This window comes from Pelmatolapia mariae, linkage group LG23 (assembly GCF_036321145.2).
Source record: "Pelmatolapia mariae isolate MD_Pm_ZW linkage group LG23, Pm_UMD_F_2, whole genome shotgun sequence".
NCBI classification, from domain to species: Eukaryota; Metazoa; Chordata; class Actinopteri; order Cichliformes; family Cichlidae; genus Pelmatolapia; species Pelmatolapia mariae.
In genome coordinates, this window is record NC_086246.1 from 26,088,898 (window position 1) to 26,116,171 (window position 27,274).

The 27,274-nt window shown below is 42.6% G+C and overlaps 1 protein-coding gene across 1 annotated transcript in view; it reads left to right on the forward strand.

The window, feature by feature from the left end:
- The window catches only part of LOC134620044 (inactive dipeptidyl peptidase 10-like), a 74,977-nt gene extending 48,060 nt beyond the window's left edge, over positions 1-26,917 (forward strand). The window contains exons 14-27 of the mRNA XM_063465941.1: positions 3,058-3,149; positions 3,670-3,717; positions 3,826-3,944; positions 6,192-6,239; positions 9,743-9,832; positions 10,023-10,092; positions 10,602-10,730; positions 10,820-10,876; positions 12,294-12,348; positions 13,434-13,533; positions 14,171-14,229; positions 21,647-21,716; positions 21,958-22,031; positions 24,203-26,917. Of these exons, the coding sequence (XP_063322011.1) occupies positions 3,058-3,149; positions 3,670-3,717; positions 3,826-3,944; positions 6,192-6,239; positions 9,743-9,832; positions 10,023-10,092; positions 10,602-10,730; positions 10,820-10,876; positions 12,294-12,348; positions 13,434-13,533; positions 14,171-14,229; positions 21,647-21,716; positions 21,958-22,031; positions 24,203-24,331 (1,140 nt within the window). The 3' untranslated portion in view covers positions 24,332-26,917. The remainder of the gene's footprint in view (positions 1-3,057; positions 3,150-3,669; positions 3,718-3,825; positions 3,945-6,191; positions 6,240-9,742; positions 9,833-10,022; positions 10,093-10,601; positions 10,731-10,819; positions 10,877-12,293; positions 12,349-13,433; positions 13,534-14,170; positions 14,230-21,646; positions 21,717-21,957; positions 22,032-24,202) is intronic.
- Positions 26,918-27,274: the final 357 nt, after the last annotated feature.

Genomic DNA, 27,274 nt, shown 5'->3' on the forward strand with positions numbered 1-27,274 from the left:
TGTTTCATCAGTTACTTGGCTTTGATTTTAATCCCAACCACAGTTTTTATTTAATCAGAATCAGAATACTTTATTAATCCCTAAGGAAATTATGTAATTAATCACAAGTAATTTAAATTTAATCCCGTCTGGAACCCTTTAAACCTTTTATGTTGCAGAGGTTTTCTGAACTATATTTAATTAAATATTTTATTGAAATGTTATATTTAAGATTAAACTGTTTTTGGTTATCCTGAGAGTAAACTATTTTTTCATGATGAAATAAAATGTTCAGAAGAGCTTTAAATAAAATTCCCTTTCATGTACACATTAAACTGGAATTTACTTGTAATTAAAGTGGACCATTTATGCCTTCTCCTGATTTTCTGGATATATACTCACTGGCCACTTCATTAGGTACACCTTGCAGCTGTCAGGTTGTATGCTCTTCTTGCCTTCAGAGTTGCTTTAATTCTTCAAGTCACAGATTCAACAAGGTGCTTGGTGCATGTTGACAGCATCAGACAGTTGCTGCAGATTTGTCAGCTGCACATCCGAAAGGTGCTCTGCTGGATTGAAATCTTGTAAATATGGAGGCCCTTTGAGTACAGCCCCACACCATTACACTACCTGAAGCCTGAATCATTGATGTAGGGCAGGATGGCTCCATGCTTTCATGTAGTTTAGATCAAATTCTGACCCTACCATCTGAATGTTGCAGCAGAAATGCAGACTCATCAGACCAGGCAATGTTTTTTGAATATTTTGTTGTCTAATTTTGATGAGCCCGTGTGAATTGTAGTCTCAGTTTCCTGGTCTTAGCTGACAGGAGTGGCACTTATGTGGTCTTCTGCTGCTGTAGAGGTGCTCTTCTGCATACCTTGGTTGTAATGAGTGGTTATATGAGTTACTGTTGCCTTTCTATTAGCTGAAAGCAGTCTGGCCCTTCTCATCTGACCTCTGACATCAACGAAGCATTTTCACCCAGCGAACTGAACATTTTCTCTTTTTCTCTGTTCTTTTTGAAATACTTTGAGCATGGCACAGTTGTTGGTCTAAGTCACCGTTCTTCCATTCCGATGTTCAGTTTGAACCTCATTAAGTCGTCTTGATCATGTCTGCATGCCTAAATGCACTGGGTTCCTGCAGTGTGATTAGATTAGTGTCAATGAGTAGTTGAACACATGTACCTAATGTATTAGCTACGAGTGTATGATAATAATGTCATCCTCTAATCGCTCAGTTTAAGACCATCTTTTCAACCCAGCTGCTGTTTAGACGCTTTATTTATTTATTAATGGCTACAAATCAGAAGAAAGCTGGCCTTAAAGTGAGGGCATCACCAAGGCCCACAGAATGATTATGTAGATCTTTGAATGATGTAAAAATACGCTGCTAGAGTCACACAATATAAACCTGGAAATGAGCATAGTAGGGCCACTTTAAAATAAAAATACAATCTGGATTTTTATGAATTAATGTTAAGAACAGAAGCTCTTATAACTGTGTAATTTCACATGATGTATAAGACACAATGAAACAAACTGCATTCGCAGGTCACTGAACTTCAATTATCAGCTCAGTTTTATATGAAACGTTAGGACATTTAAAAAAAAATTGGTCATTTAATACACAGAAGCTTAAAAATTGATCTAATTTACTTCAGGTTCTTCAATTGTTTTGAGTTCTTTTTCCTTGTTGAGAATTTGGCACCGCTGAAGGTTGTGGTATACAGACGGCTGTCACTGTGCTGCTTTGCTAATAAAGAAAAAGTCAGGGATACAGGTGGGTTGGACCTAAAAAGGAAACCAATCTCACAATAAAACGCATATTTGCAACTGTCAAGAAAGAGGAGGCACAGAATCGGGGCTGGCACCAAATGTTTAATTGGAGAGAGACAGAATATCAACCAAAAATCCAGAAACACCATTATATAAAAGTTATAAATTGAGCTGCATGTTATTGATTTAAATAATTATTTGAAGTCAGTTGGTAACGCCGTTGGTGACACACTACGCTGTAACTGACTGAAATCTGAAGACTCAAAGAACACCATCCCCACAGTCAGGCACAGACGTGGCAACATACTAACTGTACAATACGACTTCATGAGATCCTGCTTCCCTCAGCCAAGACACTGAAAATGAGTCATGGATGGCTCTTCAAGCAAGACATTGACCCAAAACATATCACCAAAGCACCAGCAAAGGATGGGCTAAAGAAGAAGCACACTGTGATAAAAGAGTAGTCTAACCAGACTTCAGACTATATAGAGCTGAAGCTGCTGAGCTTTAGCCAAAAACCCTAAAGGATTTAGAGAGTTTCTGTAATGTGGAGTGGACCAAAACCCTTCCTGGGATGTGTGCAAACCTGGTAACCAACTACAGGAAACAGCTTACCACTTAACTGTTGTTTTGATTGGGGATCAAATACTTATTTATTCAGTGACATGCAAATCAGTTTTTAACTTTTATGTAATGTGGATTTTTTTTTCTGGATTTTTTTAATCACAGTAGTGGGAGAGAAACAAGTCGGGAATTACTGTTGCATCGAAACGAAGATCAGCAAAGATCAAGAAAGAAAGACAGTTTAGCACCGTGGAGGAAGGGGCAGTGTGGCGAAGAACAGCAGTCACAGCCGAGCCTGAATACACAACCCCCAGTTTAAATTTTTTTATTTAACCTTCTTTTCATAAGGAAAAAAAAATCTTGAGATTAAAAGTCTTTTTTGTCATGAGTGTCCTTGCAAACAAGGACAGCAGTACAATCATAGGCTGCACAAAGCAATATCAAGCACACACATCCAAATCCATACACCAGTTAAATATGGGCAAAGGATGAACATTAACAAAGAAATTTCTAAACTTCACTGTCAATAAAAATGATTATCTTTGTCAAAATAGTAGTCGAATGCCAGAAACAAAGATAATAATATTCAGACAGCATGAAGTAACTTCATCAAAGTCATTTAAAAGTGCATTTCCTAACTAACCAGTCTGGGATGAGAGACTCCAAGTCTTATCAGTCCTTCACCCTGTTTTCACTTCAGCATGTTTCCATCAAACTGTTTGTCTTTCAGCTGCGAAGCGACCAGGACGAAGTTCGCAACTTGACGTCGGGAAACTGGGAGGTGACAAAAATTGTGGCGTACGACGAAAACAACCAGACTGTGTAAGACTCAAACAAAATCATAACCTGTGTTGTCTCAGCAAACACTGATTGATATTTGAGAGGAAAATGTTAAGACGCTTCTCATACAGCCACGAAAATGAATGTTTTAACACAGACCGTGTGGCTTTTCATTGCCAGGCTGTAATTATAATGTTGGACTCAGAAAGCAGTGGCTCACATGTAAAGTAGACGATGAGAGAAAGGAACAACACTCCTGCTAAAAGCCTCATTTTTATCTAGATGAAAGCCTTTTTATTTTTCATTTTCCAACCAAGAAACGGAATAAAAACTGCCTGTCTTATTTAATTTTTCCCATTATCACTGCTAATAATAATAATTCAGCTTCACTGAGGCGGAGGAGATAAACGTGAGAAAACAACAAGTGCTTTGTGAGTCGCCAGCTTCATGACAGCACAGATCTTTGCTTACGGTTGGGCGGACAACAGAGACGAGTGCAGGCGGATGGATGATGGATGTGTGACCTTGTCCTACTTTAGCTGCTCTGCTTTCCTTCACACAGATACTTCCTGAGCACAAAGGACGCTGCAGAACACAGACACCTATACAGGTGAAACACACACTTAAAGCCTTATTCCTCCAGCCTTTGTCATTATCTGCTGCTCTGCGTGTGTGCGTGTGAGGCTCGGTAAACATTTTGTCCCCTTTCCACTGACAGTGTGTCGACTCTCAGCTCGTTTCCACGGCGATGCCTCACCTGTGGACTGCGAGAGGGGTGTACCTTCTTCGATGCCGACGTCAGCCCGGACGCGCAGCACGCCATCGTGCACTGTCAAGGTCAGAGAGGGTCGATGCACATCCCGCTCGGGGAAGCATCACACACACAGATTATGAGGTCTCGTGTGAGCAAGATTTGGCATTTTAATGACAAATAAACCACGGCCGTCCTTTCAGAAGAGTGTTAATGAGCACTCTTTCTGAGCTTATGAGTTCTGACGGGCAGAGGCTCACCCTATAACACACGGTGAGACTTTACGCCATGAAAGACAACGTTTGAATAGAGAAATATTAAGAGTTATGTGCGAAGAGGGAAGTCCTCTTTCAGTTTTAAAACTCTATATATGGGGGCTTAATGAGAAACCATCTGGTCCTCAGATGAGAAACAACATGATTTATTGCGCAGTGTCATTATTTATTTAACAGAAACTGAGCCAAAATGCAGAAACAGTGTGTAAAACAACCGTGGATCACCTCACTGCTTCCACAGGAATGAAAATGTTTCTGCTTTCTATCAGGCCTCAGTTAGCATGTTAAATGTTAAAATTCATGACAGTCAAAGTAGAAAATGATGGAACAGGTATGGCTTCTTTGGAAGGTTTAGCAGGAGAAAGCCTCATCTCTCTAAAACGAGCAGGTTTGTGAAGCTGCATCTGAACAAACCACAAGACTTCGGCAACAATGTGTTTTGGACAGACGAGACCAAAGTAGAGATGTTTGGTGAGGATGCACAAAACCAAAGACCTCATACCAGCTGTCAGCACGGTGGTGGAGGGGTCATGATCTGGGCACCTTGCGGTCATTGAGTCGACCGTGAACTCAGGACAATGATCCCAAGCATAGCAGCAGATCTACAACAGAATGACTTGTAAAGAAAACATCGAGGTGCTGCAATGATTCAGTCAAACGTCTCACCTCAGCCTGACTGTAATGGTCTGGTGGGATCTTAAGAGAGCTGTCCATGAACCTCAATGAACTGGGATAACTGGAGATAAATTTTCAGAATTTCAGGAGCGAGACCACGCCCCTTCTGGGTATTATCTATTTATGGACACCCCCCGCCCCAGTTCTACAAGCTGTTCGTTCTCATTTTCGTGCCCCACCCTCCCTCTCCCCTTTTTGAATTCTTTCATTCTTGAGTAAGCCTTTATCTACTAAAAACGCTACCAAGCCTAAAATGAGGACGTGAGCCCAGCTAGTGAATATTGTAAAGAAGAATGGACCAAGTGTCCTTCACAGTGATGCTGCTAAAGGTGCTTCTACAGGCTGCTGAATCCTGAGGTGTGCTTAGGTTCAGCATTTTGGTTCTTGTTAAATAATGACACAGTGTAACATGTCGTGCTGTTGTTCATCTGAGGTTTTATTTAAGTAACTTTAGAACCTGGCGAGGAACACATGACTGTATTATGTCCCCATATGTAAAATCTTATAATTGAATTAGATTTTCCTGTGTAAATGAAAAACACTTGTTTTTATTTTACATTTTTAACAGATGTCATACAGTATAACTAATCTGGGTACCTGGAGCAGAGGTTGTTTGGCTCACTCATGTGTTGTTTATAAAACTATAAAGCCCTGTTTGCATTTTTGAATCAGTGATCCAGACGTCTGTTAAACCTCCAGTGGTTTCCAAACTTTCTGCACCCAAAGCTCTCCACGATACACTGCATGCTTGCTTTTATAGCAACAGGAAGCAGCCTTATTCTGGTTCTTCTTTTTGATCGTGTTGTGAAATGAAGCCACTTTCAGTCATGATGCTTACAGTTTTCTTTGGTTCAGGAGCAACGTGTGGTGCTGCAGCCTATCACAACAGTCAGTCACATGCCAACAAGCTTCACTAGCTCATAAAATCTGCTCATTCTTGCTGCCTCTGTTTCCCTCTGAAGGCGTGTTTGGTTTCCAGTTGGCTTTTTGGCTTCTTTGGCTCCATGTTAGCCATGCTAGTTTATTTCTCCAGAGAAATAACGCACTCAACCTAAAGCCAGACAAAACCATCTATCGACAACATTGTTCACTTTTACTTTCTAATATGGGAAATGCAAAGGAAAGGTGCATTTAGAGCTTGGCTGAGAGAATTAAAGCTGATTGAAATCTCCAGTTTTACTCTTTTTGCTTTAATCGCATAACAACTGCAGAAATAAAAATAAAAATACTCCTGATGTTCAGAATAAGTTGTTCTTTTTTGCTTTTGCATGACTGATAATTGGTCAAAACACAACCTAAAGCAGGCTGTATCAGCATGGAGCTTTTTATTCACAAGCACACAGTCATCTCTCTCCCTCTCTCTCTCTCTGTCTCCCATCGCAGGTCCCGGAGTTCCAGCTGTGCTGCTCGTCAGTCTCGCCGACGAGGACTGTGAGTGGAGTCTTTACTCCGCCTGATGGTGTTTGTGCGATGTTTGCGTGGGCGGGCAGATGTGCTTTTTTCTCACTTCTGCTCTGAAATGGAAAATAGTTTTCTGCAATTAGGCGACATCATCTCATTTGTGTGGAAACATGAGCAGCTGCTGGATTTGGTGCCAGACCGCGCTGATAATTTCTGCATTTTGGAGGCGTTTAACGTGCTTTGTATCACAGTTTAAACGGGCGGGTGTCATCACTTAGCGTTTTAGAAGAGCTAATCATCAGCGGGGCTGCGAGGGGAATTCATTAAAAGATTGTGAAAGAGTGGATTTGGATACCATCTGTGTAAGTTAGTGGCGAACAGATAGAATGCCAGAGTGAGGACACCTACACTACATTTCCAAAAGTATTCACTCAGCCATCCAGATCATTGAATTCAGGTGTTCCAGTCACTTTCATGGCCACAGGTGGATGAAATCAAGCAGCTAGCCATGCAGACTGCTTCTACAAACATAGTTAAAGAAGAGGTCACCAACTTCATGCACAGTCGAGGTTATAATCGCGGCAGTGACACCTTTGCTTTGCCGTGTGCTTGTGCTTCTTCAAATGCGCATGAGCTGCAGAATTTTCCGTCACACAAAAGCAGGAATTAAAAGCTGAAGTACAGTAACAGTTTCCATGTGTCTGTTTTTAGGAGAAATCACCTCAAAATGCTACGGAGCAGCCTCGTCGTGTCGAGCCACATTGTGTTGTGTTAACGTCAGGCTGAAGTAACAAACGTAGTTATGTTTCCTGGGGTTCCTTTTGTGAGAAATACTTCCAAATGCTGAAGTTTTCAGGGATAACAAACCAGATGCTTGTTGTGAGAGGATCAACTTTCTCCAAAAAACGATTCCATCTGTTTTGTCTCTTGCAAAACAAAAGAGCTTGTTTAAAAAATATCACCAAGCTCAATGTTGCCTCTTATTTTGGAGTTCATATGCTTCCACAATTGAGCCTTCAGTGAGCGTATTACTGCCACTTGCTGTGGCATTTGGAGACTATGGGGGGCAGACAAAAAACCCACTGGAAGTCCAGAGCTGAAAAATAAATCCACAGCTGAAGTGCCAAAAACTGTAGTTCTTCTAATGCCTGTTTGAGGTGGACTCTGAAAGTCGCCATGAATAAATATCCAAGTTTACATCCCAGAAATTTGATCCTGCTTATCTGGACAGTGTGTTTTCAGTCACTTTATCAAAGTAGCTGAAGCAGGTGAATTTTTATATAACCCCACATTTAAAACCTGTGAACAATAAGCAGGGCAAAACCAAAGGCAAACAGACAAACTGAGGGCTGATTGGAGTACAAGGCAGAGGCAGGGCAGACACTCGAGGATGGAGAGGAAAGGAGCAAAGTCACCTTTTATATACGATCAACCAAGTTTCCTTATGCAAGTTTTCCTTAGAAATAAGATGGGGGGGGGGGGTATGAGAAATCAGATATAGTTTATCAGAGAACACCACCATGACTGGTCTGCAATATGGATTATTTATGTTGCTTATCAGCAAATGCTTTCAGCCTGTTCATACAGTGGATTTATAGCCAGTTTACCCAGCAGCCTTTGCTGAAGCCTAGTGCGTTTTGCAGCCACATAGAAAATAGATGAATTACGACTGAAGGTCTCCCAGTGCATTTACTGCATAAATGAAGCAGAGAGAAATTAAACAGCCAAGAGTGACAGCTGTCAAGTTAAGTCTGTGTTTTTTATAGTGCAGTATTACAAACAGCAAATCTTCCTCACGGGGGTTTCACAATCTGCACCAGCTGCACTCAGACTGATTTGAAAAAGGTGAAAACATGCTCAAAAAACATTTTGTATTAGGTAATTTGGGAAGAGTGACTAATGAAGCATCCCTCTGACAAGACCCTGCTTTGCAGTAATAGCATCTTGGGAAACTTCCTCAAATAATGAGTGTAAAAGGGTTTCCTATAAAAGGACATTTTCCTTAAATAACAGCTAGAAGGTGAGTGGTCATATTCTAAGCAGGGTCATGCTATATTGAGGCCTATGTGGTGTTTTAGGAGAGAACTGCAGGTGTGGTGGGTGTTTTTCTCCTCAAAGGTGATTTTGATGTGTTGCCAAGCCAGAAAATATTTACTGGTTGGTCTGGTTCATGGTCATCAGTAAACCAGTCTTACATTGCAGGTTTTTCCCTGTAATCCATACAGTAATGAACTTTCTGAACTCTTCTAGCTGATCAATCATACATCAGAGGCAAAGCTCAAATGAGAAACTGTGAGCATGTTAATAAAACTGCAAGTTAGACCTTTTGCTATTAATCAACGAGGACCTGATGGAAAAACACCAACACAATTAGCTGCTCATTTCAAACTCGCATATGAGTGTCGTGTACCTTTTAATAAACACCTCCTGTATGAGGCATCTATTTATGACACTGTTTAGTCTTTCTAGCCATGATATCAGCTGTGTTGTAGTTGGATAAACATTAGCAAGTTTTACATTTTACTCAAGCAGGCTCATAATCCATGCTACATGCAGCGGCCTCGGTCTGCAGACCCTCAACTGAGATAAGTAAAAACACCATGCAGATCTACTCTTCTGATCTCTAAACACAGCTGTTAGAAGGTAGGGGTCATCCTCTATCAGGGTCAATATTTGGTGAGAACAGAGAGTCATGTGCTGGGTTTTTCCACCCACAGGAGGCAACAGTGAAAACTACCATACTATGCCAGCTTTTTTTGTAAAGCACTTTACAAACAACCACAATGAACCAAAGGAGAAGATGCAGGTTTTAACAAGAGATTTAAAAACGGACAGAGAAGAAAAATTGTTCCACATTTTAGGAGCTGCAACAGTGAATCCACGGTCCCCTCTGAGCTGAGTAGAAAACTAAATATGCCCCATGATTCAGTAGTTTGTGAATACACCTCTAACAGCAATAACTTGAAGTAATCTTTAGCTTTAGCCGTTAGACTGATGGACTCAGGGACTGCGGGGTGTACTGTGGCTGTAAAGCAAGCCTAAATCATGACTCCTCCACCACTGTGCTGACAGCTGGTATCAGATGTTTGATTTTGTGCTTTATGACCAAACATCTCGATTTTAGTCTCTTCTTTCCAAAGGACATTGTTCCAGAAGTCATGAACTTGAACGTTTATCATGCTAACTGAGACCTGTAGAGTCTGAGATGTAGCTCGTGAATAGCAGCATCAAGTCAGGTTTTCCCCTTAATCCATATAACGTTGACTTCTTTTTACTGTGCCAGTTAATCCTGAGGTGAGATTTTGTGATGTTTTTGTATGTAAAAAAAAACCTGTTTCAGTCCATAATAATATTTACATAAAAAAATAACAGTGGAGTAGTAACCAGCAGTCGATAAAGACTTGATAGAAAAACACTCAGAGAATTAACTGCTCCGCTCCGAGCATCCTGGACCTCTTAGCACCTTTTAATGATTTTTCTCGTCTTAATAACAGCTTTGTTGCACTCTGATAAACATGATTTCTTCTTCACAGCGTATTTCGTCTTGGAGAACAACCTCCCCCTGCGCTCGGCGCTGGAGACTAAAAGGATGATTCGGACGGAGATCACTAACACAACCTTTGGTACAAATTATCTGCACTTAACAGGTGTGCTAGTGTGTGAGCTTCATGAGATAATTGAGCCACTCCGAGGGTAAATGACACGAGCGTGTTTGAGTCTGTGCACCTGTCGTCATGTTTGTGTGTCTGTGCGTGCATTTTTTTTTTATCCTCGCCTCGTCTCCAGCTAATATTTCTGCATGTCTTCTCACAGGGCTGCCTCTGAAGCTCATCTATCCTCCTGACTTCTCTGACTCCTACATCTACGGCCTTCTTCTTATTGTGTAAGCCTTTTCCGCTTTATTACATTTGCTTTTTTTTTTATTTTATTTTATCGCAGCACTGTGAGCTTCAAAGGCCAGACTCTGTGAGGACAGCTAAAAATGAAACTGCAGTGTAGCTGCAGGCTGTCGGACACATTTGTGGGGATGAAAATGGATGTTTGAGAAAAATGTAAATGTCATAGCTAAAATCAACCTGCAGTTTTATATACATGCGGACTGGTTTCAGAAAGACGTGGTTATACAGAAGTCTAAACGACCTACAGTTCCCTTCATTTATGTCCTTAGTTAACATTTTTCTCATGAGTTTATGCCCTCGGTGGCTAGTTTTAAGTCTTTCTCAGTACAGCATGATGCTAATTTTGTAAATTATGGTGACCATTAGAGTAAAAATGGGTCAGGGCCAAGGGTCAAAATGCTTCAGTGAAGTGCCACTCTCACCCAGTAAACTACAAATATGTCCGGATCTAAGGGTCAGTACATTAATGTGAGTAAAACAACCTTCCCGACAGCGACAGCTCTCCAGGCACCCAGATGGTGACGGAGGAGTTCAGGCTGGAGTGGGACTCGGTGCTGGCAGGATTGGAGCAGGTCATCGTGGCACGGATTGATGGCAGGGGGTCAGGGTTCAGAGGTCAAAGGTAACAGTTTTTGGTTTTTTTAGTAACAGAAGTTGTTTCAGTCCTTCCTGACCTCACAGGTAGTCTCTTTGTCTTTTGTCCTCTGGCAGTTTTTCACAGCAGAGGCTCGGCACAGCGGACGTGGAGGACTACATAGCAGCTCTGAAGTACGTAACGCTGGTCTGCACGCCTTCATCCACCCTGGAGTACCATTTCTCTGTTAGACAGAGAATTCGTCAGAGCTTCACAGATGACTCTGTGGTATTCTTGGCGGGAAAACATAAACAAGATGCATACGAAGGACAGTTTGTTTATAACTAAAGGATTCAAAACAGTTAAAAAGCAAAGCAAAACGCTTAAATGATCTATAACAAGAAGCTTCTGAGTGCTGCTTTGTATTTTGTATATATTCATTTTTTTTTCTTTGTTATTTTTAAAATTATTTTAAGAAGTTTGAAGTTTGTAGTGCCATAAAACCCAAGGTCAGAGTGAAGTCAGAGGTCAGATGTGACACGATATTTGTAGGATATTTATAATTCTTTCCTAAATGTTGCTGATACAAATAAAGAAAGTTTGACCTTAAAAAACTTGTCAGAGTTCCAAAGTAACGTAATATATTTAAAATCCTCCTGTTTGTCATTCCCTACATGTCTATATGCTGTCAATACATGATATGGCAGTAAGAAACATTAACTATCACTTTGACTTTCAGATCAATCTGTTGACCTTGAAGAAGAGGTCAGAGGTCAAATGTGACTTGAGATTTAAACCTTTATATGTTACTTTCTGTATTGACGACACACCAAACTTGTGAGAATGATAGTTTCTGGGTTCTAAGGCTTTTTGTCATTTTTCAACCAGTAAGTTGACCATGACGACCTCGATGAATGTAAGGCAAATTTTAATGGCTTGTTAACATGAGTGCACGCTACTCGCCTACAGAGTTTTATCAAAATTCATTTAAACCTTAAGAGCTTTCATGTTTACAGACAGAATGAAACACACATGTAAATGCTACCGAAAACATAACTCCTTGGCCCGAAGCAACTAATTGAGTTTGTGAACAGCAGAAAATCAATCGAATCTCTGTGTCCAGTTTTCTGGATATAAAGGTGCGTGTTTTATGAGCTCTAAATATCTTTGAAATGGACATTTTAGAGCTTGTCACTGTTTCTTAAAGAAAATATAACATTTAAATGGTCATTTTTACAACTGTTATACCTTTTATTGACCATATTATGGGAATACTGGAGGCCACACCGCTTGATGAGATGATTAGAATGAGGATGAGGTCTGGTGTAAGTGATCTTTGTTCACAACTTTGGGAGATGTAAAGGAAAAATGTATTTCTTTATAAATAGTAATATTTCTGGAAAACATATAAATTTGTATTCAAAAACTTCTCTCAAGTTTTTGAGAGCTTCACAAGTCAGTGAAGCTTCATCATTTGACCTTTGACCTTCGTTCTGGAGCTTCAGCCAAGTGTGTGATGTGTGAAATGAAATATAAAGTTATAATTACCTCTCTTGCTTTCTGATACCCACTTCCTCTCCACTCGTTAAAAATAGCCGCTGTGTTTTTCAGTTACCTGGCGGAGCGGCCGTTCATCGATCGCACTCGTGTTGGAGTCTTCGGCGAGGTTCGTCTCTCACGCCCTGACCTAACCCTGAATACACGTGTGATCGGTACAGTAACTGTAGTGGCTGCCCAGTCAAAATTCTGATTTCTATTTCCTCCTCATCCAGTGAATTAATCCCACAAAACAGAGGAAATGAGATTTTACAAAGAAAACATGGTGAAAATGTACTCTGCCATCATTAATTATAACAAGTCAGTGAAGCTTCAGTCTGCCTATTTAAAAAGTAGAAACCACTGTGAATCCATTTCAGCTGCTTTGGTACAAAAAAAAAGAAGAGGTGCACTGGAGTATGGAGGGCTGTGAGTGCCAAAATGAATTAATTTGATGTACTGAGGTAATTAAATTCATCATTAAATAATAATTGAATCTAATAATAATTAATTCAAATAATAAATGCTGTATTAACTGTTTTAAATGAAATTACTTAATATTAATTATTTGTATATTTAAATAATTTTTCATTTACAAATGTAATTATTTATTAATGACACCTTAAATGAATGATTTAATGATGTACTCAGTTAATTCATTTTGGCACTTGTGGCCCTTCATTAGGAGGCAACATTTGTCATCGTGCATTTGTCATCCAGGAACTACTTACAGGTTCTGGCAATAGGAGACTTGTTTATGACCTGTACCAGGAGGAACAGGAGTTTCTCTTGGTCTGAGTAGTCTGGGTACCGCTGGCTAGCACATGAAGGTCTGTGTGACCTCCAAGGATACACCTCCACAACCATCACTGCCAAACCGGCCACACTGGATGATGCTGAGCAGTGTATTTACTCTTTGAGCTACTTGTAATATAATGCTCCTGTTTTTAAACCCAGAACAGCCCACTAATACCACAAAAACCCCAATTAAATTACACATTATTCCCTAAAATTTAGTTTTGTCTTTCTTTATTAGTTTGTTAAAGATATTTCAACAGTTCTTGCTGCCAGCTGCTCTTGCTGGAGACCATATATAAATGTAATGAAGTACAGATCCATGCAGAGACTGCCATTTTTTGATGCTGTGTAAACACGATAGAAACGTCCTGCTGTTTTCTCGGTGCAAGTGACGCTCCTCTAATGTCTCCCCTGCAGGGCTACGGTGGCTACCTTGCGCTAATGATGCTGAAGTCGACAGAGAAGCTGATCAGCTGCGCGGCTGTTCGCGCTCCCGTCACTGACTGGAGCATGTACGGTGAGCGGGAATTTGAATCCTCTTTAATACAATGCTCCAGGGACGCGGAAATATTTATTACTTCTGCTGCTGCTGCTGAACCCGGCTAGTCATTTCTCAGAACACGACGTCTTTATCCCGCACAATCTTTTTCATGTGCACTGCCGGGGTAATGTCACTTTAATTATCCTTTGCGTTCGCTTTCGGGAATTCAGGGTTATTGAATTTAAAGATGAAAAAGTTCTCGTCAGTTCTGGGAGGGAATGCTGGGCGTTAGCACTCCTGTACAGCTGAGGACTTCCTGCTGGCTGTGATTAGAGTTTAATAGACTGAAGTGTTGCTGCAAAGCCTCTGCTTCAAAGAAAGCGTCTCTCTCTGTCTGTCTTCACTCGTAAAAAGCAGAAAGAAGACGCCTTTCCACCTCCGACTGTTCTTCCAGCATGAGTCGAAGAAGACTTCAACTTGTTTTTTGCCAATATGCTCGAATAATAAACTTCAAATGTGTCCTCTAACATAATGTGTGGCTTCTAGCTTATCCCAGTGCCACTGATCTGTCAGATCCTCCAGAAGATCCATGCAGCACTTCTTAGTTTTATGTAAAGTTCTCAGGTTGTTGCTGACGTCATGTAACCTCTTTGATTTCCCTTTTCCCCTTCAGCCTCAGCCTTCTCAGAGAGATACTTCGGCTCACCTTCAATTGACGAGAGCAGATACCAAGTGAGCGTCTTCTGTCTTTTACCCACCTGCTTCTTTATTAACTGATGACTTAGATTCATTTCATTTTAGTCATAGTTTAAGCATTTAAACTCTTTTATTTTTATGCAACTAATTGTTGTAGCGTGAGCGTTCCTCCACACGGCATCTTATTTTCCTGTCCATCAAATGTGAAACGTGTCCATATGTCCTCCCAAGCGTTTTCGAGAGAAACTGCAAGCACGTGAGGTGGTTGAGTCGTTTCCCGAGGGCAGATCAAATGTGTACGAATGATTACTTCTGATTGGATTACTTCCAAACTCGTCCCGCCTTGCTCACAACTTCATAAGTTCTGATTGGATCTCGTCTCTCCAAAGTGTCCATCAGTTTTTGTTTAGTTATCATTTGTTAGTCAATAAAATTAACACTGCTAAGAAATTCAGCTAAATGCGACTGGATCTGGGAAGTTGGATGTCCCTCATCAGATATCGTGTCACGTCTGACCTCTGACCTCACATCTACGTTTCACATCTGCCTTTTTTAGGGGACGTCAGAATGTATTACGTGCTTAAAGAAAGTAGAGTAAGCTGCATATACTGTAGTGTAAAGAGTGAAGTAAATATCTCTCATGCTATCAGTATCTGATTTTTTTACTGCACTACAAACTGCTTAAAGTACTTTTAAAAATAACAAAGAAAACAAAATGAATGTATACAAAATACAGTACTGTTCCCTTAAAAGTAAATATCGCCCAGAGAGTGAGCCAGCTTGGCGGAGGTTTGTGCTCTCTGAGTGCTTCTTGTTATTATTAAATCCTTTATTTAAACAGGCAGTCTTATTGAGATCAACATCTCTTTTTGAAAAGACAGACCTGTGTTCAAAAAACATATACAGAAATTGAGACCCATTATACACACAAAAAAAGAAAAACGTGTGCTGGGGTTGTTGCAGGGAGACCCTTTAAAATGCTCCAGCTAAATCAGAGAATAGTTTTTTTTGTAGCTTGTTCCATTTATAGACAGCAATGTGTTTAAACAAGAAGCGCAGCTGATGATAAAATGTCCTGCGACCTGACACCTTTATCTTTTTATCTTTACTGTGTTTAAACCGAGGTGTGGAGGTAAGCTGGCAGCCGTACAGGCTGCTTCATGCAGCTCAAATCTCTGAAACCAAGAAGGAGAGTGCAAACTTAGAGCCACTATAATGGGAAATGCAGTTGGCTGATGATGCAGGTGGCTGGGTGGGTTTCACATTTCCCTCTTTTATTCCCAATCATTTCTAAAATTTTACAGTATAGCAGAGGTTAGGCAGCCAACACAAATTATACAGCTCCCATTTTTTAAAAGTAAAGAACAAACAGTAAAGAAGAAGAAAACATTTAGGAACAGAGAAATGCCAGCCTAAAAAAAACAAAATCACCCAGCTGTCCTCCAAGTGAAGGTTGCAGTCAGAGAGTGTTTTTCTTCCTAAGTGGGTTGCCTGTAACTGGGCCAGAGAGCTCTATTTTTGTGACTCTCGCAGCAGGAGGGGTGGTCTGCTTCAAAAGTCACCCAGAGAAGGAAATGTGGCACGATCTGATCAGACAATAATCAGCAGGGCATCATCACTCACCCAGTCCTCCGAGATGCTGAAACAGAGACGGGTGAGAAAACATGCCGTGGTTGATGGCTGGCCGCGGGTTTGAATTCCAGCTGGGAACAAAATGAATGACGGCAGTGAGACTGAGACATCCTGTAATATTACAGCTTCCCCCTCCCAGAGCGATCGCTATCAGTCTGGCATCTTGATTTAAAAAATGTTTTTTGCTTAGTTTTTAAATATCTTAATCCAAAAAAAAGCAAATCAAACAGCATGAAGGACAACAGACGGGATCATCACACTTAAAGTGGCTCACGTTACATCATGTGAGTCTAGCGCCTTTATTTCAGTGACTTTAATTCAAGCAGACTACATATATAACCCTAAGGTCGAGTTTTTCCAGGCTAAATAAATATAAGAAATGACCTCAGATGGAAACACGAGCACTCAGAGAGCTCAACTCACTCTGAAGGACAAAGGCTACACTGAAAATTTGTTTTTATTACAACATGCCGACGTCAATGTGTTACGCTTTCATTGTGATGCTAACAGTGAAAGTTGTGGATAATCTAAAGTTTTTACTGATATTCACATTCGGTGTGACCCTGACCTGATTTTCACTAAAATTAAATCAGCTTGAGCTATTATTGGTATCTACCATCCCACAAAATTTGAGCATAATATCCTGAAAACTGTGGACGCTGGACTGCTAACAAACAGACAAACAAGGGGAGTTGATTGCATACTTCCTCCCTTCAGGGGGTGAAAAATACCGATGGCTGCCAGTTCTACCCCTCAGCCTCCTATTAGATTAAAAAGGCACCTGCAGCACAAATGCAGTGTAAAGGTCCAGTTTAGTGACTCCGATTAGCCAAGGTGAGGTCTTGCAGGCTTAACCTTCCTGTTACTGCATGTTTGGGCTACAAGCCAGACTACAAACCAGTACTCCTAGTTTCAGTGTGGCCCTTCATTAGACTGAATGAAAGAAGAAGGTTGTGTAAGGAAGGGATTCCAGTGTAAAATATGCACCTAATCAAGCAAGCAGATAATCAATAATGTGATCCATGGAATGATGTGGAAACTGTGCTACTGCTGGCTGAAGAGGGGAGGGGAAGGCATGTTCAGAGGCAGTTAAAGAGAAGGAAAAGCAGGAGCGCTGGAGTGAGAGGAAGACCTCAGAGGAGGTTCATATAGTGAAGGATGGGCTGGTGTGACAGAGGAGGATGCCAGGGATAGCGTGAGATAGATGATCCAAAGTGGCGACCCCTTGAAGGAGCAGCTCAAAGAAGAAGTATGAGACTGAGAAGTTCCATCCATCCATCTTCTTCTGCTTTATCCGGGTCCGGGTCGCGGGGGCAGCAGCCTAAGCAGAGAAGCCCAGACCTCCCTCTCCCCAGCCACCTCCTCCAGCTTATCCGGGGGAACGCCAAGGCGTTCCCAGGCCAGCCGAGAGATATAATCTCTCCAGTGTGTCCTGGGTCTGCCCCGGGGCCTCCTCCCGGTGGGACATGCCCGGAACACCTCACCCAGGAGGCACCCAGGAGCAGTGTTGGGGAGTAACGGAATACATGTACCGCCGTTACGTATTTAAAATACAAAATATGAGTAACTGTATTCTGTTACAGTTACCGTTTAAAAAGGTGGTATTTAGAATACAGTTACTTTGTTGAAATAAATGGATTACACGGCGGTACTTTCCTGTTTCATATTGTGGCGGATCAGGCCTGTTTGGGTTTTGTTTGACAGCTATGTTCTGTTGTTCCAGGTGGCAGCGTTACGGTTGCCATGGTGACGCTCTCTCTCTGCGACTGTGTTTCCTGGGTGAGAGAGCGCCTTTTTGTTGTCGTTGTTGTTGTGCTAAGCTAATAGGCAGAATGCTACAGGCATAGCCCTAAAGAATGTAGCCTCATGGGCAGTGTAGTCCGTGCTGCAGAGAGAATGGACTACCATACCCGTTATGTGTCTGTGAGCGCGAGGAGGGAGAAAAAGGAGAGTGGAAAAGTACGAGTTGTCATCGAGCAGAAACGGGAGCTGGAAGCATGTAAATATAATAATAACCACTGCAGCCAAGAAGAGTGCCTGACGAGCCCAGTTGTAAGTAAGCTATTAAGACTCGACTGTACACCGTGTTCGTGTTTTCCTCCGAAACAATACGTTTCGTTGCAGCAGCCTTTCAACGCCTCTCACTGTCTCTCGCTAGCAAAGTTGACCCAGACAACAAAGTAAAGCTATTTTTCGGCTACGAGCCCGACACGGAACCCGACGTATTAGACAGAGGTCCCTTTACTACGGTTTGGAGCCACGGACCTTCACTAATAGTAATAAATCACACAGCAATAGTACATTCATGTAGTTGTAAAAAGCATGATAATATATTAAGTAATCCAAAGTATTCAGAATACGTTACTCTCGTTGAGTAACGTAACGGAATACGTTACAAAATACATTTTGGGGCATGTATTCTGTAATCTGTAGTGGAATACATTTTAAAAGTAACCTTCCCAACACTGCCCAGGAGTCATCCTTGTCAGATGCCCGAACCACCTCAGCTGGCTCCTTTCGATGTTGAGGAGCAGCGGCTCTACTCTGAGCCCCTCCCGGATGACTGAACTTCTCACCCTATCTCTAAGGGAGAGGCCAGCCACCCTTCGGAGGAAGCTCATTTCCGCCGCTTGTATCCGCAATCTCGTTCTTTCGGTCACTACCCACAGCTCGTGGCCATAGGTGAGGGTAGGGACGTAGATCAACCGGTAAATTGAGAGCTTCGCTTTTACACTCAGCTCCCTCTTCACCACGACGGACCGGTGCTGCGTCCGCATCACTGTGGCCGCAGCACCAATCTGTCTGTCGATCTCCCGCTCCCTTCTCCCATCACTCGCGAACAAGACCCCGAGATACTTGAACTCCTCCACTTGGGGCAGGAATTCATCCCCGACCTGGAGTGGGCACTCCACCCTTTTCCGGCTGAGAACCATGGCCTCAGATTTGGAGGTGCTGATCCTCATTCCCACTGCTTCACACTCGGCTGCGAACCATTCCAGTGCGAGCTGGAGGCCATCGCCCGATGAAGCCAACAGAACCACATCATCCGCAAAAAGCAGAGATGAGATTCTGAGGCCACCGACGTGAAAGCCTTCCGCCACTTGGCTGTGCCTAGAAATCCTGTCCATAAAAATAATGAACAGAATCGGTGACAAAGGGCAGCCCTGGCGGAGCCCATCACCCACCGGGAACGAGTCCGACTTATTGCCGGCAATGCGAACCAAGCTCTTGCAACGGTTGTACAGGGATCGAATGGCCCGTAGCAATGGGCCAGACACCCCATACTCCCACAGGACACCCCGAGGGACACGGACGAATGCCTTCTCCAAGTCTACAAAACACATGTAGACTGGTTGGGCAAACTCCCATGCACCCTCAAGTATCCTTGAGAGGATAAAGAGCTGGTCCAGTGTTCCGGGACCAGGACGAAAACCGCATTGTTCCTCCTGTATCTGAGGTTCGACTAGCGGACGAACTCTCCTTTCCAGCACCCTGGCATAGACTTTCCCAGGGAGACTGAGGAGTGTGATCCCCCTGTAGTTGGAACACACCCTCCCGTCCCCTTTCTTAAAGATAGGGACCACCACCCCGGTCTGCCAGTCCAGGGGTACTGCCTCTGATCTCCACGCAAAATTGTAGAGGCATGTCAACCAGGACAGCCCTACAACGTCCAGAGCCTTCAGGAACTCGGGGCGGACCTCATCCACACCAGGGGCTCTGCCACCAAGGAGCTGTTTAACTGCCTCAGTGACCTCGCCCCCGGAAATTGGCGGGTCATCCCCGTCATCCCCAGACTCTGCTTCCTCCTCGGAAGACGTGTCAGTGGGATTAAGGAGGTCCTCAAAGTATTCCTTCCACCGCCCGACAATTTTCTCAGTTGAAGTCAGCAGCGCTCCGCCAGCACTATACACAGTGCAGGTAGAGCACCGCTTTCCCCTCCTGAGACACCTGACGGTTTGCCAGAATCTCTGACAGGCAGTCCGAAAGTCTTTTTCCATGGCCTCTCTGAACTCCTCCCACACCCGAGTTTTTGCTTCAGCCACTGCCCGAGCTGCATTCCGCTTGGCCTGTCAGTACCTGTCAGCTGCCTCCGAAGTCCCACAGGCTAACCAAGCCCGATAGGACTCCTTCTTCAGCCTGGTGGCTCCCTTCACTTCTGGTGTCCACCATTTGGTTTGGGGATTACCACCACGACAGGCACCAACCACCTTGCAGCCGCAGCTCAATGCAGCAGCTTCGGCAATGGAGATGCTGAACATGGTCCATTCGGACTCAATGTCCCCAGTCTCCCTCGGAATGCTGTTGAAGCTCTGCCGGAGGTGTGCATTGAAGATCTTGCGGACTGAGGCCTCTGCTAGGTGTTCCCAGCACACCCTCACTACGCGTTTAGCTGCACCGGGTCTGTCCAGCGTCCTCCCCCGCCACCTGATCCAACTCACCACCAGGTGGTGATCAGTTGACAGCTCAGCCCCTCTCTTTACCTGAGTGTCCAGAACATATGGTCGCAGGTCTGGTGATACGATTACAAAATCGATCATCGACCTGCGGCCTAGAGCGTCCTGGTGCCACGTGCACTTATGGACACTCTTATGTTCGAACAAGGTGTTCGTTATGGCCAAACTGTGATTTGCACAGAAGTCCAATAACAAAACACCGCTCAGGTTCAGATCAGGGAGGCCATTCCTCCCAATCACGCCCCTCCAGGTCTCGCTGTCGTTACCCACGTGAGCATTGGAGTCTCCCAGTAGGACAACAGAGTCTCCGGGTGGAGCACCTTCCAGCACCCCACCCAGGGACTCTAAGGAGGCTGGGTACTCTGAACTGCCACTCGGTGCATAAGCGCAGATGACAGTCAGGACCCGTTCCCCGACCCTAAGGCGCAGGGAACAAACCCTCTCATCCACCGGGAAGAACCCCAACGTACCAGCAGCAAGCCGAGGGGATATTAGAATACCCACCCCAGCCCGCCGCCTCTCACCAGGGGCAACTCCAGATTCAGACAGGCTCCTGGCCGGCACCCGGCACACAATGCACCCAACCCCTACCGCACCTCCTGCGGGTGGTGGGCCTGCGGGAGGATGGGCCCATGTCCCCTTTTCGGTCTGTGCCCGGCCGGGCCCCATGGATTAAGGCCCGGCCACCAGACGCTCGCCCTCGGGCACCCTCCCCGGGGCTGGCTCCAGGGCGGGGCCCCGGTAACCCTATCCCGGGCAGGGTAAAAGAAAAAAAGAGACAAATAACCCATCATGCAGTTGTCATGCAGGGGGAAACAGGGCAGTTTGTGGCCTATAAATTTGCTTTTTATTACTGTAAAGGTAAACATTTTAAAAAGGCTCTATGAAGATGGATGCACTTACTAGAGGAATGGCAGGTTTGGCACGTCTACGTTCACGTAATTTTTCATCAAGAAGATGGTTACTTGCTTTAATAATCTAGTGATTTCCAGTATATTTAGCTTAAAGCTTCTATTTACTGCTTATCTAATTCAGAGTCACGAGGGATCTGGAGCAGGGTAGACCCCAGATAGATGGACAGAGAAACATCTCACTCTCACATCCACACCTAGAATCACCAATTAATCTAACATGCCTTTAGATTGTGAGATGAAGCCAAGCTTGCACAGGGAAAGCATCAGCCAACAAGAAAAAATTAGCTTCTTATATATTTTTTCCTGTTAATCATCTTACAATCCACCTCCTCAAGTGGAAACTTCACGAGTAACTTTTCTTACACTTTTGACACTTCAATCAAATTCTGATGCTTGTAATGTTATGACCTGATGTTAATGCGACAAATAATTTGATTTGTTTTCAATCTTCAGGCTTCCAAAGTGCTGTCTGGCATGAAAAATCTGGGAGGAACTCTATTCCTGGTCCACGGCACTGCTGACGGTATGCACATTTCCTTCATCCTCCTCACAGAACAGCAGAAACGGAGGATGTAATTTGACTTCATTTCACAGTAACATCGTAGTAATGTGGGCTACTGCAGGTAGGCGTGAGTCTCACGAGCCTCTCTGCTATGCTGAGCTTTAAAACTTGACCTCGGCGAGTGCGGCGCCTTTTATCCAGCGGTGGAATTAACCTCTCCGACACTTATTTGCATGTCCTGTTTTTTTTTGTCTCTCGGCAGCCAATGTTCACTTCCAGCACTCGGCCGAGCTCATCAAGCACTTAATAAAGATAGGAGCCAACTACACTATGCAGGTAAACACTCGGCTCTTACAAAGAGTCTTTGCAAACAGCAGCTGTGGCTTTTAATTAAAATGGGTCATTCTCCATTATGTATCAGTGCACTGTTATGCAGAGTCTTTATTTACTCCAGTGTGGCACAGGAGATTTGCAGTCCTGTACTTGAGTTCTAAACTTCATTGTAAAAATGTGACTTTTAGGAATTTTTTTAATATTTAAAAGCTCACTTTACCCCACTTTAAAGGTACTTATGAAGAGCCATCATTCAATAAATAGCTTTAGTTTTGCTGATTATCTTATCACAGCTTAGCATGGTCACAGCTAGTCCATTTTTCACTTAAACACTAAACCAAATGAGACACCACAAGGAGGGTTGCTGTCCTCGGTATGTTTTAAAAACCCCTCTGTGCCAAACTTCACTGAAAAAAAATGTGTTTTGTGACAATACTCTAAAACGGTTAAGTTTTAGAAAATATGCTAAAGAACAAACCTGTAAACATGTTGCTTTTATGCTTCTCTTAGTAAAAAATATATATAATTAAAAACATAACTAATGAGTAAACTTTAGAGATGCTGCTAGGTGGGTATTGCTGCCATTTGACTGACATTTGCTTCTGTTTCCAGTGTTTGAATTAAGCTAAGGTAAGATAGCATATAAGCTAGCAAAGGTAGCATATTTCTTAAGCAGAGTGATGCATATCATCTGTTAACAAGAGAACAATTCAATCATATTTACCTAAGTACAGCTGCAAATACTGTAAATCATCTCTTCCACAGTCTTACAGTGTCAGTAAAAATCCACCTTTGCTTTGGTTGCTGGCAGATTTCCACCTGTCATCTGTAGTTTTTTGCATTAGCAAATTCTTGCCAGCTACTCGCTGAGCAGTTGTCAAACTAAAGAGTAAACGCTGCACTTTCTGTAACATAGTTTGGTGATGTGGTAAACCAAACTTTTACTTGGACATTCTCTATTTCCGGTTTGCGTTACACTCTTCAGTTTGACAGTCAGTGAATAGTTGGTGAGTGTTTGCTGACAAGTTGGTGTCTTTCATACAAAAAAAAAAAAATACAGACGACTGCAGAAATTTCTCAGCAACCAAAGCAATCACAAGGAGGTTTTGGTGCAGCAACTTCTTTATAACCAGTTTCATCTGGTGGTAGCCAGCAATCACTCAAAAAGCCCAGACTCAAATCTAAGTATCTCCCCAGAAAGTAGAGGAACCTAATTTTCTCTGATCCACAGATTTGCTCCTAGTTTTTCCACAGACAGATAAACAGATAAAAGCTTCTCACATATCTTGTTTCAAAGTGAGCTGTGAGATAGGAGTGGGCAGATTGATCCAGATGTTGACAGTATTGATACTAAAGCTGGTATTGGTATCGGATACTAGCACGATTGGATTGATGCTCTAGTTTCTTTGTCTCGTCTAAATTCAGCGCTTTGCTCCTGTTCATCAAGAAAGCAGGAACACTTTAATGAAAGGTGTGTTTCGGTCTGTTAACTCATCATTGTGGAAAGCAGAAATGACTGAAGTAACTTATTGGTGATTAAAATGTGTTCAGACTTCATAAATCATGACATACTGCTCCTCCCCTCATGGGTTAAAACTATCAGTATCTGTATTGGTATTGGTTATACTGGTCCTGTATTTACTTGGTATCGCAGCAGCACTGGTGTAAGCTCTGTTTTTCCTAGAATTTCTAAATGTTGTAGTTTCAAGTCTCAAAGAGAAGTTAGCTGCTTTTATTTCACAGATTTTTTCACAGCCTTCAAAATGTTGTGACAAGTTATTTTAGAAATTCTGACTTATTTCACCGTCTTTGTGTTTGTGAAAATAAATCGGTCAATCAAACAAATCCACATTTTAGTCCACTTCATCACTTGTTTCGCAACTTTTGCCCAAATCCCAGAGCCCTCCGGTGCAGACGGAAGTGTAGCTGTTAAATTCTGAGCACTCAGAGGATTTATTTGTTGGATATCTGCAGTTCAGTCACAATAAAGCAAGGAGACTCAAGGAAAGACATTTCTATTGTGGTCAAAACCTTGAGGACATTCAAGTAAAGTGAACCTTGAGTGAAAAAAGTGAAGAATAAAGCTTAAAGCTCACTACAAGAAATTTTCCAGAGGTTGTTCAGATGTTTCATTTGGACAGAGTGTTTTAAATTCTCTCCTCTTTCCGGGCCAGATCTTCCCAGATGAAGGCCACTTCCTGTCAAGACGCAGCCAGATTCAGCTGACTCACTCCCTAATTGGATATTTCAGAGGATGTCTCCTCGATGCGTCATTGTTACTCAACCAACGGGATGACGAGTGAGAGGGAACGGGCTCGCTACTGTTTCTGAGCGTGTGTGTGTGTGTGTGTGTTTTATACCTGTAGCACAATGTTTGACAGACAGGAAAAGCTTCTTATTGACATATCAGACTAGTCTGTGTCACCTTAGTAGAAATAAGCTCCAGTTTTCACCTACTGTGAGAGGTTGTCGGTGACTGTCTTTGGATTTATCACCTCTTTCTTTTCTTTTGTCCTGGCGGCACAAACAAGCTTGTGAAAGAAACAATTAGAACTGTTCAAGCTTCAAACTGTGAGATCTTGTTGGAGTTGTTAATCGGAGTTCAAATATAATTGAGAAATTGCATTTTTTTAACCTTTAAGGTTTAGGTTAGTTTAAAATCTGTGAATCCTTGTTGCCTAGAGTTTAACGGCTGATTCAGAAACCTGTTGTTCAAGGTGTGATTGAGACGTTCCTCCGTGAAAAACAACTTAAAATGGTCCATGTATTCAAATATCACCAACCAGCACAAAAGCCAACTCCTTTTTCCAGTTTATTCCTGATCATTAGTAGAGGAGGAGCTGTTTGAGGCAGTGTCCCAGTGAGGTAGATGTGTTAAAATACAGCTAATGCTACAGTCACACCAGGGAAAACAACAGCAACAAGTGGACGTCCAATCTTGTTGCCTTTTAAATTATTGCTTCGACTTCGGTGTGTTGAGGCAGTGATGAAACTGTAAGGTGTTTATCTTACGGTTTAAGGCACCTTGAGGCAACTATTGTTGTCATTTGGCGCTATATAAATAAACCTGAATTAAATGGCAGTGAGATGGAGTCGATCTGCTTTCAGTCTGTGATTGAATGGGGTCAAGTTGACAGTTTGAGTTTGTGAGAATACAGCTGTAAAGGCTGATAAATCAGATAAAATCAAAGATCTTTTGCCAACTACGTGCACAGAACCTCACACCAGTCACAACATCACAGATTTGAAGCAGAAATTCCTCGACAGATAGTAACATAGGGGCTTTTTATTTATAACAATACAACCAGTTGAGTCGAGCCTCTTATTGCAAAGCATCTCAGAGTTGTACCAGGAGTTACTGCAACATGTTGGCAAACAATCTGAGAGCGATTGCAGCCGGTCAAAAGGCAGCCTGCAAGTGTTTGGAGACAATCATCACAGTTTGTGCTTTGGTGTCATGGAATCATTACACTTTTTATTAGCAGTGTTGGTGGATATGAAAACTCATTTTCACGAGACCAACCACGAAGGGACTCGCACCCTCAATTTTCTGATCCGAAGTCTGACGCCATACCCATTAGGCCAAGTGGTCACACACTGAAGCACAGACTTACTTCTGGTATGGTTTGTAAAGACGGGACTCTTGGCTCACACCTTGCATCAACTGTTGTGTCTTTCTCAAAATATTAAAGCATAATGATACCAACCTGACCCAGAGGTCAAGAATCTTCCAGAGCTGAGAGGATAAAAAAGTAGAAAAACATCAGTTTTATAGATAAAGCCATGATTAAAAACCCGACTTCAAGGACGTTTTCAGGTCATGTTGTTACCTTCTTTTTCCTTTTGATGCACTTCTCATTTCCCCGGGTGTTTGTGATGCTATCCTGTGGATTATTTATGTGGGGGCAACTTACAAATTTGACTCATCAAGCTTATAGACAGCAATAGTGCTAAACAGATGTACGACAGTTACAAGATCTTTTTTTAAGCACGCTATGTTTCCTTGTCCTTACTGAAATAGAGAGTTATTTATTTATTTATTACATCTAAGAGTAGATATTTACCATTTCACACCAGTTTTTTTGGTGTTGTGCAGGTGTGGAGGAGCTTGATAGCTACTCATAGTTTGGCCTGGACTACATTTCAGGACACAGCCTACTTTGGTTTAATTTTTCTCATGGGTATTTGAGCAGATCTGTTGCAGGTTAAATGGTGACATTTGGCTTATAATGTATATTTTATGCTGTAATTTCTTTGTTTTTTTTAGGTAGCTGCAGGCCGTTCTGTTTTTGTATATTTAAGTATGTGGTCCAAAACTTGGTTTAGAATCACCTTTGACTGATTAGGTGCCAGAAGTTTTCACTGTATTTGGTTCTGTTGTTCTCCAACTTCAGTTTGTGCGTTTCCAGCTGCTTCAAGTCTTTTCTTTTCTTTCGTAAATACATCGTGGTTGTAGTGTTATCCAGAAAACACTGCAATAAAAGCATAATAAATGTTATGCCAATACGACGCCCGAGAGCGCTCCTCGCTGTGATTACGGCTCTGAGAGCGATTCCCACAATTACCGCTCGGCCGCTCACAAGTGCCATCAATCACAGAGACGAGCATCCTCGGCGAGGTTCATCTCCACGCGAGGATAAGAACAGTTGCAGGGGTTGGTGTGCGTCGGGGGTGAAAAATCCCCCCAGTGCTTGGCTTGCAGGTAGTTGCCATGACAACTGTTTTGGTAGCCCAGGATACGGCCGCTCTCATAATTCATTCAGAGATGAGCGCTTTGCATCACGAGCAAACAGCTACTGATGCAACATACTCAAAGCCATATGTATCTGTGCTTTGTAACATGGAGTCCGGTTTAAAGAGGGAGAGCATGTGAGGGGATGGATTTTGTTCTGGGGAGGGAGGGAGGGATGGAGGGGGGCAATGTGGATGTGGGATGAGTGATGAGAAGCTTATTGTAAATTTTTTTGCTGTTTTAATATTAAAGAATGATGAAGAAGTCATGTTTGAGCTGTGAGAGTTTCTTTGTTAAACACAGGAACACCTCGGACCTCAGTTAGGCTCATAAGCATGGACTGTATACGAAAGATGCAAGGCAACAAGTTAAATCAACACAAAAAGTGTCCAAAAGTTGATTCTGTTCATCTGGACGTAGCGTTTTGTGGGAGAAACGTACAGTACAATGTACTGTTTATAAGATTGGGGAAACCTGCAGTCATCTGAGACTGAAGAAGTCACTTGGATGAGTG